The sequence below is a fragment of the Schistocerca piceifrons genome, chromosome 1 (assembly GCF_021461385.2).
Source record: "Schistocerca piceifrons isolate TAMUIC-IGC-003096 chromosome 1, iqSchPice1.1, whole genome shotgun sequence".
NCBI lineage: Eukaryota > Metazoa > Arthropoda > Insecta > Orthoptera > Acrididae > Schistocerca > Schistocerca piceifrons.
This window is the reverse complement of record NC_060138.1, coordinates 19,682,686-19,699,338: the sequence shown is the minus strand read 5'-3', so window position 1 is coordinate 19,699,338 and position 16,653 is coordinate 19,682,686. Positions and strand designations below refer to the sequence as shown.

The following is a 16,653-nucleotide window of genomic DNA, read 5'->3' as shown; positions in this document are numbered from 1 at the left end:
CGTTTATTGAAAACTGGCAAATATTGGTCCAACAAGTAGTATAGTTCATCCTTTTGGATCACAGATGAACATTCTGATTACAAAACCTTTTCCTGAAGTGACACTTTACTTGTCATCTCTTTGGAACATTCTATAAGGTAAATGTCATCTACTATTTCATGATTGATACCAACATAAGAAATTGAATAAATGTATGATGAAATTCAAGAAATTATTCAGATAGTGAAGGGAGACGAAAATTTAATAGTCGTGGGTGACTGGAATTCGGCAGTTGGAAAAGGGAGAGAAGGAACCGTAGTAGGTGAATATGGATTGGGGCTAAGAAATGAAAGAGGAAGTCGCCTGGTAGAATTTTGCACAGAGCACAACTTAATCATAGCTAACACTTGGTTCAAGAATCATAAAAGAAGGTTGTATACATGGAAGAAGCCTGGAGATACTGACAGGTTTCAGATAGATTATACAGGGTGATTCAAAAAGAATACCACAACTTTAGGAATTTAAAACTCTGCAACGACAAAAGGCAGAGCTAAGCACTATCTGTCGGCGAATTAAGGGAGCTATAAAGTTTCATTTAGTTGTACATTTGTTCGCTTGAGGCGCTGTTGACTAGGCGTCAGCGTCAGTTGATGCTAAGATGGTGACCGCTCAACAGAAAGCTTTTTGTGTTATTGAGTAGGGCAGAAGTGAATCGACGACAGTTGTTCAGCGTGCATTTCGAACGAAGTACGGTGTTAAACCTCCTGATAGGTGGTGTATTAAACGTTGGTATAAACAGTTTACAGAGGATGGGTGTTTGTGCAAAGGGAAAAGTTCTGGACAGCCGAGAACAAGTGATGAAAATGTAGCACGCATCCAGCAAGCATTTGTTCGCAGCCCAGGAAAATCGACTCGCAGAGCTAGCAGAGAGCTGCAAATAACACAATCAACTGTATGAAGAGTCCTACGAAAAAGGTTAGTTATGAAACCTTATCGTCTGAAATTGGTTCAAGCACTGTCTGCAGCTGATAAGATTAAAGGAATCGATTTCTGCGATTTTATCCTTGCTCAAATGGAAACAGATGAATCTTTCATTTCAAAGATTGTGTTTAGTGATGAAGCAACTTTCCACACTAACGGGAAAGTCAACCGTCACAATGTCTGTATATGGGGCACTGAGAATCCGCGGGAAACAACTCAGTATGAATGTGACTCGCCTAAGGTGAACGTTTTCTGTGCCATTTCAGCCAATAAAGTTTTTGGTCCCTTTTTCTTCGAAGGTGCTACTGTAACTGGACTACAGTATCTGGAGATGTTAGAGAATTGGCTGTTCCCTCAGCTCGAACAAGAAGCACAACAATTCACATTTCAGCAGGATGGAGCGCCACCACATTGGCACTTATCTGTCCGTAACTACCTGAACGTCAACTACCCGAGGCGATGGATCGGCCGCCAGGCAGCCCGTGACAGAGCACTTCATCACTGGCCTCCAAGAAGCCCTGACTTACCCCCTGCAATTTTTTCTTATGGGGGTATGTTAAGGATAAGGTGTTTCGGCCACCTCTCCCAGCCACCATTGATGATTTGAAACGAGAAAGAACAGCAGCTATCCAAACTGTTACGCCTGATATGCTACAGAGAGTGTGGAACGAGTTGGAGTATCAGGTTGATATTGCTCGAGTGTCTGGAGGGGGCCATATTGAACAGCTCTGAACTTGTTTTTGAGTGAAAAAAAAAACTTTTTAAATACTCTTTGTAATGATGTATAACAGAAGGTTATATTATGTTTCTTTCATTAAATACACAGTTTTAAAGTTGTGGTATTCTTTTTGAATCACCCTGTATAATGGTAAGACAGAGATTTAAGAACCAGGTTTTAAATTGTAACACATTTCCAGGGGCAGATGTGGACTCTGACCACAATCTATTGGTTATGACCTGTAGATTAAAACTGAAGAAACTGCAAAAAGGTGGGAATTTAAGGAGATGGGACCTGGATAAACTGACTAAACCAGAGGTTGTACAGAGTTTCAGGGAGAGCATAAGGGAACAATTGACAGGAATGGGGTAAATGAAATGAAATGTCGTGTGACGAGGGCCTCCTGTCGGGTAGACCGTTAGCCTGGTGCAAGTCTTTCGATTTGACGCCACTTCGGCGACTTGCGCGTCGATGGGGATGAAATGATGATGATTAGGACAACACAACACCCAGTCCCTGAGCGGAGAAAATCTCTGACCCAGCCGGGAATCGAACCCGGGCCCTTTGGATTGGCAGTCTGTCGCGCTGACCACTCAGCTACAGGGGGCGGACAAGGAATGGGGGTAAGAAATACAGTAGAGGAAGAATGGGTAGCTTTGAGGGAGAAGTAGTGAAGGCAGCAGAGGATCAAGTAGGTAAAAAGACGAGGGCTAGTAGAACTCCTTGGGTAACAGAAGAAATATTGAATCTAATTGATGAAAGGAGAAAATATAAAAATGCAGTAACTGAAGCAGGCAAAAAGGAATACAAACGTCTCAAAAATGAGATCGACAGGAAGTGCAAAATGGCTAAGCAGGGATGGCTAGAGGACAAATGTAAGGATGTAGAGGCTTATCTCATTAGGGGTAAGATAGATATTGCCTTCAGGAAAATTTAAGAGACCTTTGGAGAAAAGAGAACCACTTGTATGAATATCAAGAGCTCAGATGGAAACCCAGTTCTAAGCAAAGAAGGGAAAGCAGAAAGGTGGAAGGAGTATGTAGAGGGTCTATACAAGGGCGATGTACTTGAGGACAATATTATGGAAATGGAAAAGGATGTAGATGAAGATGAAATGGGAGATACGATACTGCGTGAAGTGTTTGACAGAGCACTGAAAGACTTGAGTCAAAACAAGGCCCCAGGAGTAGACAACATTCCATTTGAACGACTCTCAGCCTTGGTAGAGCCAGTCCTGACAAAACTCTACCATCTGGTGAGCAAGATGTATGAGACAGGCGAAATTCCCTCAGATTTCAAGAAGAATATAATAATTCCAACCCCAAAGAAAGGAGGTGTTGACAGATGTGAAAATTACCAAACAATCAGTTTAATAAGCCACAGCTGCAAAATACTAACACGAATTCTTTACAGACGAATGGAAAAACTAGTAGAAGCCGACCTCGGGGAAGATCAGTTTGGATTCCGTAGAAATATTGGAACACGTGAGGCAATACTGACCCTACGACTAATCTTAGAAGCTAGATTAAGGGAAGGCAAACCTACTTTTCTACCATTTGTAGACTTAGAGAAAGCTTTTGACAATGTTGACTGGAATACTCTCTTTCAAATTCTAAAGGTGGCAGGGATAAAATACAGGGAGCGAAAGTCTATTTACCACTTGTACAGAAACCAGATGGCAGTTATAAGAGTTGAGGGTCATGAAAGGGTAGCAGTGGTTGAAAAGGGAGTGAGACAGGGTTGTAGCCTCTCCCCGATGTTATTCAATCTGTATATTGAGCAAGCAGTGAAGGAAACAAAAGAAAAATTCGGAGTAGGTATTAAAATCCATGGAGAAGAAATAAAAACTTTGAGGTTTGCTGATGACATTGTAATTCTGTCAGAGACAGCAAAGGACTTGGAAGAGCAGCTGAACGGAATGGACAGTGTCTTGAAAGGAGGGTATAAGATGAACATCAACAAAAGCAAAACGAGGATAATGGAATGTAGTCAAATTAAGTCAGGTGATGCTGAGGGAATTAGATTAGGAAATGAGACACTTAAAGTAGTAAAGGAGTTCTGTTATTTGGGGAGCAAAATAACTGATGATGGTCGAAGTAGAGAAGATATAAAATGTAGACTGGCAATGGCAAGGAAAGCTTTTCTGAAGAAGAGAAATCTGTTAACATCGAGTATTGATTTAAGTGTCAGGAAGTCATTTCTGAAAGTGTTTGTATGGAGTGTAGCCATGTATGGAAGTGAAACATGGGCGATAAATAGTTTGGACAAGAAGAGAATAGAAGCTTTCGAAATGTGGTGCTACAGAAGAATGCTGAAGATTAGATGGGTAGATCACATAACTAATGAGGAGGTACTGAATAGGATCGGGAAGAAGAGAAGTTTGTGGCACAACTTGACTAGAAGAAGGGATCGGTTGGTAGGACATGTTCTGAGGAATCAAGGGATCGCCAATTTAGTATTGGAGGGCAGTGTGGTGGGTAAAAATCGTAGAGGGAGACCAAGAGATGAATACATTAAGCAGATTCGAAAGGATGTAGGTTGCAGTAGGTACCGGGTGATGAAGAAGCTTGCACAGGATAAAGTAGCATGGAGAGCTGCATCAAACCAGTCTCAGGACTGAAGACCACAACCACAACAACAACAACAACAACAACAACCAACTTAATTCACCATTAAGTTCAGACAAAATTGATTTGGAACTACTCTGCCCTTTATCACTGTGGCTGTCAAAACATCACCGTTGTAATTAAATACACATTCTCCCTCCTTCAAATTAATGAATGCACCGGTCTCACATAAAAAGTCCAAACCCCAAATACATGGTACTGTCATTTTAGGAACAACCGGGAATGTGCTTGCTGTTTGGGCCTGTGTGGCCAAATCATCCTCTCGAAATGTCCAGAATTTTCTTCAAACCGATTGCGAACATTTTTGGCCTGGTGACACGGTGCATTGTCATCCGTAATAATTCCACCATCGTTTGGGAACACAAAGTCTACGAGTAGCTGCAAATGGTCTCCGAGTAGGTCTCCAACCGACAGTCAGTTCAGATGGAGCAGAGGACCCAGTCCATTCAGTGTAAATAGAGCTCACACCACTACGGAGCCACCATCAGCTCGCACAGTGCCTCGTCGACAACTCAGGATCACGGCTTCGTGGGGTCCATTCCACACGTAAGCCCTATCGGTAGCTCTTACTAACTGAATTCGGGACTCACCTTGGGTTCAACCGATACTACCACAAGCCCGGGAGAGGCACTGCAAGCGACTTCGTGCTGTTAGAAAAGGCACTTGTGTTAGTCGTCTCCTGCCGTAGTCCAGTAACATCAAATTTTGATGCACTGTCCTAACGGATACATCTGTCGTACATCCCACATTGATTTCTGCAGTTATTTCACACGATCCTGCTCATCTGTTAATACTGTCAACTCTACGGAAATGCCTCTCGGTCATTAATGAAAGCCATCAGCCACTGTGTTGTCCGCAGTGATTGGTAAAGGCCGAAATTTCGTACTCTTAGCACACTCTCGACACTGTGGGTCTCGGAATATTGAATTCCCTAACAATTTCCAAAATGGAATGTCCCGTACGTGTGGCTCCAGCTACTATTCTGCATTCAGAGTCTGTTAATTCCTGGCAATTGGCCATAATCGTGTTGGAAAAATTTTCGTGTGAATCGACTGAGTACAAATGATAGCTCTGCCAGTGCAGTGCTCTTTTATACTTTGCATATGCGATACTATTAACATCTGTATATGTGCGTATCACTATCCCGTGACTTTTACCATCTCAGTGTATGTTGAAAATGATGTAAGAGTGAAGAATGCAGAGAACAGAGAAGGAGAAATGATGTATAAGAAATAGAATAATACCTCAAGAAAAGAAACACAACATGCGAGAAAAGATTGGTAGAAAGGAAACAAAGGAAATAGAGAAATGGGGACAGCATGAAATGATGTACAGATTAACTAGGAAGCAAGAACAGAAAGATTAGTACAGAAATCGAAAGAATGGATGGCACGATAAGGGATATTAAATACATCTAGGAACATACAGTATCTGTATAAGAAGGATTAACCATCAAGCAAAATAAAGAATGAAGAAGAGGTGAATGTACCAGATGATGAAACAGGATGGTATTTTGGGTGAGGAAGTGCAACGAGATGGAAAATAATGAGGTATGTGGAACTGACGATTTGCCAGCAGAAGTGGTGATTAATTTCTCAGGCAGCTAAAACATTATTGAGAGTGTCACACTGAAGATTATGTAGAAAGCTAGATTGGCACAATGCATAGTGTCAGGTGGGATGTTTCCTGCTGTATTTGATGGATGTTCACACGGGGAGGAACTACATGTAATAATTATGATTCTGTGGTGTACAGATTAGCAAATTACTAACTTGATTATTTGGAATACAATTCGCCTTCGTGGATCTTCTTTGTTTTTTCCTTGGACCTCACCTTCCTACACAGTATGGCATGTACTGGAGATATAAACCATGCTTATCTAGATTCAACAAGCTACCAAATAACGAGGCCTGTTTTTGAAGACACACATTTCTTCTTCCAACTTATACATCTTTGGGAACTCTCATATATAACTGTCTGCAATTTAGCTTTAACAATTACATTTCTTCTTCCAACTTATACAGCTTTGGGAACTCTCATATACAACTGTCTGCTATTTAGCTTTAACAATTACATCAAAAGTTAACAAATTCATCAACAGTTCAACGTCTGCTCTTTAACAGGCTTTACTGCAGATTGTCCAGTGGAACTCAATGTAGGCCACTGTCGAGGCCCACACTAGTCTACGGAGTGCAGCATGTCTCAGAGGAAGGGGCACAGCTGTGCAGAATAAACACCAAATCAGCAGGTGCTGGAAAGCTTGATCAAACTGCAGAACTGCCCCATTCTGGCAGAAACACACCTCATGGAAGTGATATGTTACATCACATGGTTTTGATTTAAAAAAGGTAAAGAAATAAAGAGATGCAATTGGATGACAGAAATAAAGGAGAGAGATATCTTGAGAGAGAGAGAGAGAGAGAGAGAGAGAGAGAGAGAGAGAGAGAGAGAGAGAGAGAGAGAAATTATACTGTATTTGTTGACTTCAAAAAGAATTCTGAAAAGTACAATGGAGCAAGTTTTTGAGTATTTTGAAGAAGATGGCACTAAAGATGAACTTGAAGAACTCCTAACATCATTCAACTCACTCCACAATAAAATAAAGTTCACAACAGAACATGAAACAAATCAATCCATAAATTTCTTAGACCTCACAATTGTGAATGAACAACAAAAACTTAACTTGTACATTTACCGAGAACCAACCTACACTGACATCACAATACACGAATCTTCATACCACCCGAACACACATAAGGATGCTGCATTTAGATCAATGTTGAACAGGGCACATACATTACCTTTAAAACCCAAAGCACTAACACAAGAAATGGGTACTATACAAAATAATTGCAGTAAATAATGGTTACTCTGTAAAATCAATTAATAAACTATCTAGAAAAATTCAGACCAACATCACTCACAAAAACACCAAAAGGAAAACTACCGACACACAACAAATCTTCACAAGCAATCCATACTTAGGCACAGTATCACAAAAATAGCTAACTTATTCAAAAAAACCAATATTAAAATAACTTTCTCCACAAACAGCAAACTTGGATACCACTTACCTCACACAGTGAACACAAACAAGCCAATAACACAACACAGTGGAATATATAAATTACAATGTAACAGTTGACCTGCATTTTACATAGGAAAAACTGGAAGAACCTTCCACACACAGTATAAAGAACACACCGACGCCTTTTGACTAAACCATTTTAAATTATCTACAATAGCTAACCACATGTATATTAATAAACACAGACTTGACGACATCCACAACAGCCTATCTGTACTTCACACAGAACCCAACAGTAAAAAACTTAATCTACTAGAACAAATTAATGATTGAATATAATAGAGGAAACATTCCACGTGGGAAAAATATATCTAAAAACACAGATGATGTGACTTACCGAACGAAAGTGCTGGCAGGTCGATAGACACACAAACAAACACAAACATACACACGAAATTCAAGCTTTCGCAACAAACTGTTGCCTCATCAGGAAAGAGGGAAGGAGAGGGAAAGACGAAAGGATGTGGGTTTTAAGGGAGAGGGTAAGGAGTCATTCCAATCCCGGGAGCGGAAAGACTTACCTTAGGGTAAGTCACATCATCTGTGTTTTCAGATATATAATCTACTAGAACAGTTAGAAATAATGCTACACAAAGAAAAATATTCCGGAAACTTGTTGAATTAACAAACAGAGTTTAATAGCCACAATTTTTTCTACACCGTAACTTTTAAAACTTAAACTTTTAAAAGTTTATTTTTTTCTGAGGAATCAAATCTATAATAGTACAAACAGCTGACAACCTACAACATGGTGCCAAATAATTATTTTAATAATACCTGTGTACTAGTAATACTATATCATATTATCTTCTGTGAAACAAAAAAATCGATTATATTTAGAAGTAGAACATCTGTATGAATGAGAATCTTTGGCACGTTTATGTTCTGTTACTACAATGTACGAAAAAGTTGTGTGACAATGTATATATCCCAGTATGTATTGCAAAATTAAACATGTGTATTGTGTATACCAACTGCACAACAGAAGCAGACAACATACAATGTTAAACTGTAAGTTAGTTTCATATTATTAACGCTGTTAAACTTATATCTACAATATACCATGTTGCAACACAAAATTGTAATATCAACAGGCAAATAACTAAGAAAACCTGATGTAAATCACTAAAAAGCACCTGAAGGTGAGCCTCCAGGGCTCAAAATGCATAGTGCAGTAAATAAACGCAACTTGTGACTGAAGGCAGTTCGTTCTTCATTTTACGAAAGTAAAACAGTCGCGGACGAAACACTGAAAAACAATGGATAAAATTAAGAATGGAATTGATTGGGAGGAAGGAAATTAGTACAAAATTTATATTTATAAGAGTAGAAGTCAGAAATGAAATGACTGAGAGAAAGAACGATTAGAAGGAGAGTGAGACGACTAATGAGGTGCTGGAAAGAATAGAGGAGAGACAAAGACTGCTGGAAGCCATAAAAGGAAAGAAGAACTGACTCGGCCACGTGTTGTGACAGGACTGTTTGATGGTAAATGCATTGGAAGGGTTGTTGTATGGGAGAAGAATGAAAGAAAGGAGAAGATGTAAGATGGTGGGTGACATTAAAGAAAATGGAAGATCTTTGAAAATGAAGAGAGCAGCAGAGGACAACCACATAAAGACCTGCCTTGGGCAGAACACATAATAGTAATAATAGTCAAGTCAAATAAACTGTTAAGAGGTAAAAGAATAAAGTGATGAAATCTATCTGATCTGTTCCTGTATACTGAGTATTGCAAGCAGATCTTCCACAAGGATGTTAACCATGTGCAGGTTTGTGGGTAGATGTTCATTTCCGGGCACGGTGATAATTCAGTACAAAGTAAGATGCAACAGTTGTCCAAATGTGTAACTTATTTAAACACACCATGTTTTGAGATGACAAAATCCCAGTATCAGGTTCCTAAAATTAATATGCCATTTGGCACAGTCAAAAATAATAAGCAAGCAGTAAACATGTATTGCCATACATACAAGATTCTCCATTATACATAAAATGGTATAACATTTGTATGCCCCTAGGGCCTGCTTGCTACATATTCTGTGAATCTTAACAACAGAACGAAAGGTATTAAAATTCTGTATTTGCCAATGAGTAACACTGAGGTTTGAATTTACTTAGGATAGTTCTTCAGTATTTATTTCAATACCTTACACAGTTAACATGCTTGCATTTATTGACATGCCAATCTCTGTATTTGTACTATTCACACAAATAGAAAAGATTAAATTCACCGTGACAGTTGAGTATTATTAACTGACACGACACATAGCATAATCAGACATTACCTGCTAGAGCAGGGCCACTAATGGCTCACCTGTAAGAACTTCCAGTCTCAGCTGGGTAAGGGTCGCGAGAGCAGTCTGGTAGAGGGAGCAGACGAGCGCAACTTTGGAGCATTCTGCACTGCCAAGGCGGTTTCGGCCGGCGGAGTGGCAGGCCCCACGGTGCTCGAGCAGCGCCCGCCTCAGCAGCCCAGTCCCACCGACTGCCTGTGGTACACCGTCAGAGCTTTCCGGCGGCTCTGCTTCTTCTAGAACGTGCCCCAGCAGTGCAGACACCATCGGACTCGACCACAACAGTTGCAACTGTGACCTCACGTGAGGTATCGACTCCATTAGTGCACTGTCCGTCTCCTGTGCGAACCAGCCTAGTACTGGATGCCAGTGAGTTAAATTTGACTGCTTGCTCGTGACATAATGTTGGCAACTCTCTAAAAGTCGAGTCACCACAAACTGAAAATTAATAGAGAAACAAGGAAATAAGTGCAAATCGCTATACCTTACAAAAACTGCTTATGTAATGTGACATTTTCTATTCTCCTTGCATTATAGTTATTAAGGTTAAATGGAACTTTCCTCTAGATCACATATCGATGGCAAATTGCTCTACAATTGAAACAAAAAAGAAAGAAAGAAAGAATTGCTTTGACACTAGAGGTCATTAGAGGCTGGATGCAATTTCAGCTGGAAAAAGTGTAGGTAAGGAAACTTGCCACTTCATTTTTTTGGTAAGAATTCTCATATTCAGATTGAGCGACAGAGGGGCTTGCGTCAGGATGGTCGGGTAGGGATCAGGGCATTGCTCATTATAAGTACAATTCAATGGTTTTAACAACTGTGCATTTTCACACATTATCAGTCATCAGATTTTTTCATTTTCATTATTTATTGCTACAGTTGTAATAAGAACAGTTTTCAAATTGGAAACTTACAAGATTTAAGTTATTAAATTGTCAAACTTAAAAACATAGATAAACCATAACACAAGACTACATTTAAAACTACGCATTCGTGTACAGAATGCAAGCAATCTGTTCCAACTCACCAATAATGCTATTCATAAATAAAAAATTGCCTATATCAGTTCTTTAAGGCTTAGTTCTAATTTTCTACTTGTGCTGTAAAACACCAGTGTAAATAGATAGTTGAGTTTTCTTTAACTTTTTAGCCCTGTTTTTCGTACACAGCAGAACATGTATTCAATATTTTTCTCCTTTTGTGCTGTAATATTTTTTGACAAAATTCACTGACCATTTTAAGAGGAATCACTGAAGTTACAGGAGAAGGTGCACTGTCGAACCACTTCAGATTTGTTCCGATCGTAAATCCAATGTCGATCTCAACAGAAAGTTTTATATTAACGTGTCATCAGACGAGAAGTATATACTTTAAAGATTCACCAATGACACTATAATTATGTCAGAGTGAGCAAAGGACTTTGAAGATCAGCTGAACAGCACAGATAATGCCTCAAAAAGAAGATTATACGACAAACATCAACAAGGACAAAACAAGGGTGGGCCATAAGAGAATACAGTTGAGTTAAATCTGGTGATGCTGAGAGAATTATATTGAGAAATAAGACACTAAAAGTAGGGGATCAGTTTTTTCTATTTTGTTAATAAAATAACTGGCAATGGCTGAAGTAAAAGAGGGTATAAAATACACAATGGAAAAATCAAGAAAATCTAAAAGCATTTGAAGTAGATTGTAGAGAATAAACAGTACAGAAAAGAGAAGATTAGAAACTTCTAAATGTGGTGCTACAGGAGAGTGCTCAGCAACTGACTGCTAGATCAAGTGCTAATGCATCGAGGATAGATTTGTTAGCTAATATGCTCAGGTATTAATGAATAACGGAAGGAAGTGTGGTGGGTAAAAATTGGGAGGAAGGCCAAAGCTTGACTATGGTATGCAGACTCAAGTGGATGTAGATTTCAGTATTTATAAAGGTTTGAATAAACTTGTACAGGATATTCAAACCTGGAGAGCTACATCAAACCAATGGAGGTAACAAAAAACTACTGAACCAACAGTGGTAAGACTAGCATTACATGTGCTAATTCTTTTGCTGTTTGATATATTAAATCAGTGCTAATGCTAATACTTCTGCAAAATACTCACAAGCTGTTAACAAGTAACTGGCAAATGAGTATACTACATCAAAATTGTGTTCCTTGTCATAAATTTAAGATTTACTATGAAGGCTTTCAGTAGCTTGCAAACAATGAACGTATGACTAATTAGACTATAATTATTTACTTTGCTCTTTTGAAAATCTTTAAAAATTGAGAGAAATTTCTGAGGACCATGAGGATACAATTAATAATGAGGATACATTTGACACTCATGTGTGTCACAGACAGACACCCACACCAGCACACTATTGGATCAGTGTCTTTCCTAAGTTCCACATATTTCCAGAAATTTCACACTTATCTGATCAGTTTTTAAAGTGTCTTGAAATCATAGTGATCTTTCCGTAATGGTTATCTGTGTTAATGTTCCCTTAAATGTCTTCCATCAACGAATGCTGCACATCAGGAATAACTTATTACTGAACAGCTGACAGCTGTCCTGATTACGTAAATCAATAGTTTACATGCTGCTCTTTGCAACTTCATAGTTACAAAATTTTAATTTTAGTGCATTTACAGCTACAGAAATATCATCATATCTCTACCTAGAAGATATCACATGTTACAGTAGGGAGGTACGTCAAAATAGTTGAGCAAACTGAAGATTTACTTATTAGTTTTTTATAATTACGCAACTACTAGTTTTGTGACACTCCAAGGTTCACAAAACTATTAGTGGAACACAATCTGATGAGTTTTATTACGCTAAATGTCAACTGCATAAAGGGTTTAAACTACACTAAACTCAGATTTGTGTCAGTAAACATTTTCTTCTTTCATACAATTGTTGTTAAACAATAATTTACAGAAAATAAACTACTGTTACAAATTGTACAAACATAATGTTTTGTAAACAATTTTTACTTATTTTTAAAAATAGAGTTAGCTTTTGTGAATAATTTTCATTTCCTCTTGTAAATAAATTTCATTATGCAAATGGTTCAAATGGCTCTAAACACTATGGGACTTAACATCTGACGTCATCAGTTGCCTAAGCTTGGAGCTACTTAAACCTAACTAACCTAAGGACATCACACATACCATGCCCGAGGCAGGATTCGAACCTGTGACCGCAGCAGCAGTGCGGTTCCGGGCTGAAGCGCCTAGAACCACTCGGCCACAGCAAATTTTATTATGCCACATGTTTAGCTTAAAATCTACATTTAAATTATGTAACACAATTTTACTAAATAATACTGACTTAAAAACAATGTTATCAAGAAATCAGATTTTCGCTGATGAGCCAAAACATTACAACCACTGACCACTGTGAAGCCGAATGTCACTTGCTGGAGTTAGGGGCACATAACATAGTCAGAGGAGTACACAAGTAGAGCAGCCAATGATATGAGCCACAAATGAGGGACTTCACCGACATAATCAACTTTGGCAAAGGGCACATCATTATGGACTGGCACCTGGGAAAAAGTATTTCAGAAATGGCGAAACAGGTCAGCCGTTTGCACACTACTGTGATGAGCATATAAGGAAAGTGGTCGCAGAACTGTGAAATCAAGTGTAGGTGGCCACAGTTCGGGTGTCCACACCTCGTCACAGAAGCCGCAGATCGCAGGCTCATCCATTCTGATAAGCGCAATAGACAGTGATCTGTGATACATCTCATGACAGAGAACAATGCTGATGTAGGCACGATGTTTTGGTGCACATTATTAAACACGGATATCCACAACAGGTCACCCCTACCCTCTCAGAGCCTCGACCCGACAACATTGTCAACAGTGAGAGCTGCAGCCATGGGACTGATGAGACTGGACCATAAATTGATAGAAACATTACTTCGGGTCGGACGAATCATATTTCTCGCTACAACTAGTTGACAGTCACATGCAAATATCCTGTAATCTGGGCAACCGGCTACTCCAAACATGCACCGTGCCACGGATATGGGCCGGTGGGGAATGTATTATCCTACAGGGAGGAGGGGGGGTATTCATCTGGGCTCTGGGCTTCCACAGGACCCGAGATTGTAATCAAAGGCAGCACAACAGCTGTAGACCACCCACATTCCTTCTTGCTCAATATTTTCCCTGACAGCAGCAATGGGATAACTGTCTGTGCCACTAGGCCACAAGTGTGACACAGTGGTTTCAAGAGTACAATAATCAACCCAGTTTGACGTTCCGATCTGAACCCGATGGAACACAACCGGAACTCTTACTACGTGGGGCCATACATGCACCCACGAATCACTGGCCCGGTAATTTACAGGACTCACACGACCTGGGGGTACACACTCGGTGCCACGTACCTCCAGGAACCTACCGAGAACTTGACAAACCCGTGCCACACACAATCTCTGTAGTACTGTGTTCCGTAGGTGGGACAATGCACTGTCAAGTAGCTGGTCATAATGTTTTAGCTCATTAGTGTGGAAATCCGTTAGGTGTTATCCTTCACTAAACAAAGAATTCCAACCAAATACCTCAAGCAAAACTTGACTGCCAAAAAGGTCAAGTGTACAAACTGCCTCAAAATCATCAAGAATGATAATCAACATGAGGAATATCTGTACTATTTTCGTGTGGGATGTCGTGGTACGATCTGCACGAGGAACAACGAGCGAGCCAACGCTGGAAGTGAAACTTCAACTCAATTTGACATTGGCATCGGAAAAGTTAGCACGGCTGTCATCTGTAGTTTGCAGCAGTAATATTAGGGCTACACCAGAATACTGGATTACAGACAATCTCCATATCAAACAAAACATCCATGAAACATTCCGAGCCTAATCTCTCTGTTATAGCTTTTTTCAGAAGCTTCAAAGCTTTAGAAATTGTGGAGTAAAGCCTTTAAACAACCCAAACAGTTCACAAACAGAAAGAGTTTACAAGGCATAAGGTGGAAGCCAAGTCTAAAAAAGAAGGTTTTATGAACACCGAGAGCGTTTTACTGCTGTCTTGGGAAAGGAATGTCAGAACTGGCACAGAACTGTTTGATAAATGATTACTAGGTACTATTCTTTTGTAGGCAACGGAACACAGATGTTATATATTTAGAAAGTGAATGGCACATACCTATCTATATTTATTTTATTACTATGACAGGTTTCATTTCACAATTTAAATGACTGTATATTAGTCACATTTTGTGTCAGACTTCAAGACGGTGATTGAGAGAAAGTACAGTGGTAGCGTATTTGGCCTGCAGTAATATGACACAAACTTTTATCTGTCTCAGTGCATCTGTTCAATTTTCAAGACATTCAAATGACATTCGTTACACGCAGCACATCAGGAGATATACCTTTAAATTTTTCAATTTCTGTTTATAACATGAGGTATTTATCTAACTTACTTATCATTCTTATGTTTTGATGGAAATGTCTAAACATATAACGCATATTACGATTATTACCCTCCGTGTTGCCCATGCTACCATTTTTTCTTTCTCCACCAATTAATAAAATCTTCTGGCTATTGTGCTGTGGTCAATGTATTTCACAATTAAACCCAACATTTTGATCCCATCTGTCGAGGACAATTTTAAGGGGAATCATAGCTTCTTTGAGTGTCCAGTAGACACCCTGGCCCACTAAGTTCACGCATGCTTCCACACAATGTCATGATGCCACATCTTTGAATACCCGACTGCAATTGGTCATTTTCGATTACAGCCATCCACTCTTCCAATCATCCGACTGTGGAACACTGGTAGGCATCTTCTTTAGCACCAGGATGCAAATGATGTTCATTTTTACACTCTCCTCTTCCCTATCGAAATTCCTGGGTTGTTTTACAATCTCTATGCCCTCTCTGTATAACCTTTCATGCTGCCCAATTGTTACTGCCAGTGGTTGAACCCTATCAAAATGAATGTAGTAATTTACTGGCTGCAAAGCATTTTCCACAACACATGATCTGTCAATCACCCCCCCCCCCCCCTTCTGCAATTGACCTTGCGTTCTTCTAGTCACTTTTTGACCATTGTTTTTGTAGTACCAACATACACCTTCCCAAAACTGCACAGAATCCTATAAATTCCTGCTTCTTCCAAGGTCTTGAGAGCATCCTTGGCAAATTTTAGGTGATCTTGTGTCTTCTGGGTGAGATCGTAGATTACCATGTAGTTCCTTTTTTCAAGATGATTTCATATGCCCTCAGCAATGTTCTTAATGAAAGGCAGGAAATCACAGGTGCTTGAGCATTGCTATGATTTTGCATGGTGTTCTTAATGCTCTTTTTACCTCAGCATATAAATAACCATTCTCGAGCAACACACTGCGAGATATTTTAATTATGTGTCGAGCAGTTCTGTTTCATAGATGTTCCTTGCTCTATCCACCAACATTTTTATGCTGCCTCTCTTTTGATGTGGTTTGTAGTTCAAATTCTGGTGTAAGTAACAGTCTGCATCAGAACAGTGTGCATGACTTTACAGTAAACTGTGTGGCCTAAGCTACCATCTTCTTTCTTGAAAACTAGCACATCACAAAAATTTAATCTTCTGCCTGTGTCCTCCTTCATGATAGATATCTCGAGATTAATCCTGTTGAGATGCTGCTGAAAACAACCTAGTTCCTCTCTACCATGCCTCCACAAAACAAACATATCATCCACATAGTGGTCCCAAATATTCAGTTTTTTGTTAGTAGTTTCCAATGTCTGCTCCTTGAATTTTTCCCTAAAAACATTCACTATAACTGGCCTTGAGGGGCTCCTCATAGCCAAGCCTTCTGTCTGTTCATAGAACTCATTGTCCCACATTTAAAATACACGGTTGTGAGGTAATATTTAAAAAATTCTACAATTTTGGAAGGAAAAATCCAATTCAGCCATTGCAACACATTTAGGGAAGCCATAGATGCCATATCAAAAGTAAC

At 39.4% G+C, this 16,653-nt stretch overlaps 1 protein-coding gene across 2 annotated transcripts in view; it reads right to left on the bottom strand.

Annotated features, from left to right (window-relative positions):
* Positions 1-16,653, bottom strand: part of LOC124794779 (ubiquitin-protein ligase E3B) — a 283,854-nt gene that overhangs the window by 201,136 nt on the left and 66,065 nt on the right. For both annotated transcript variants that reach the window (XM_047258416.1, XM_047258425.1), the window contains exon 6: positions 9,711-10,128. In XM_047258416.1, coding sequence (XP_047114372.1) covers positions 9,711-10,128 — 418 coding nt within the window. The remainder of the gene's footprint in view (positions 1-9,710; positions 10,129-16,653) is intronic.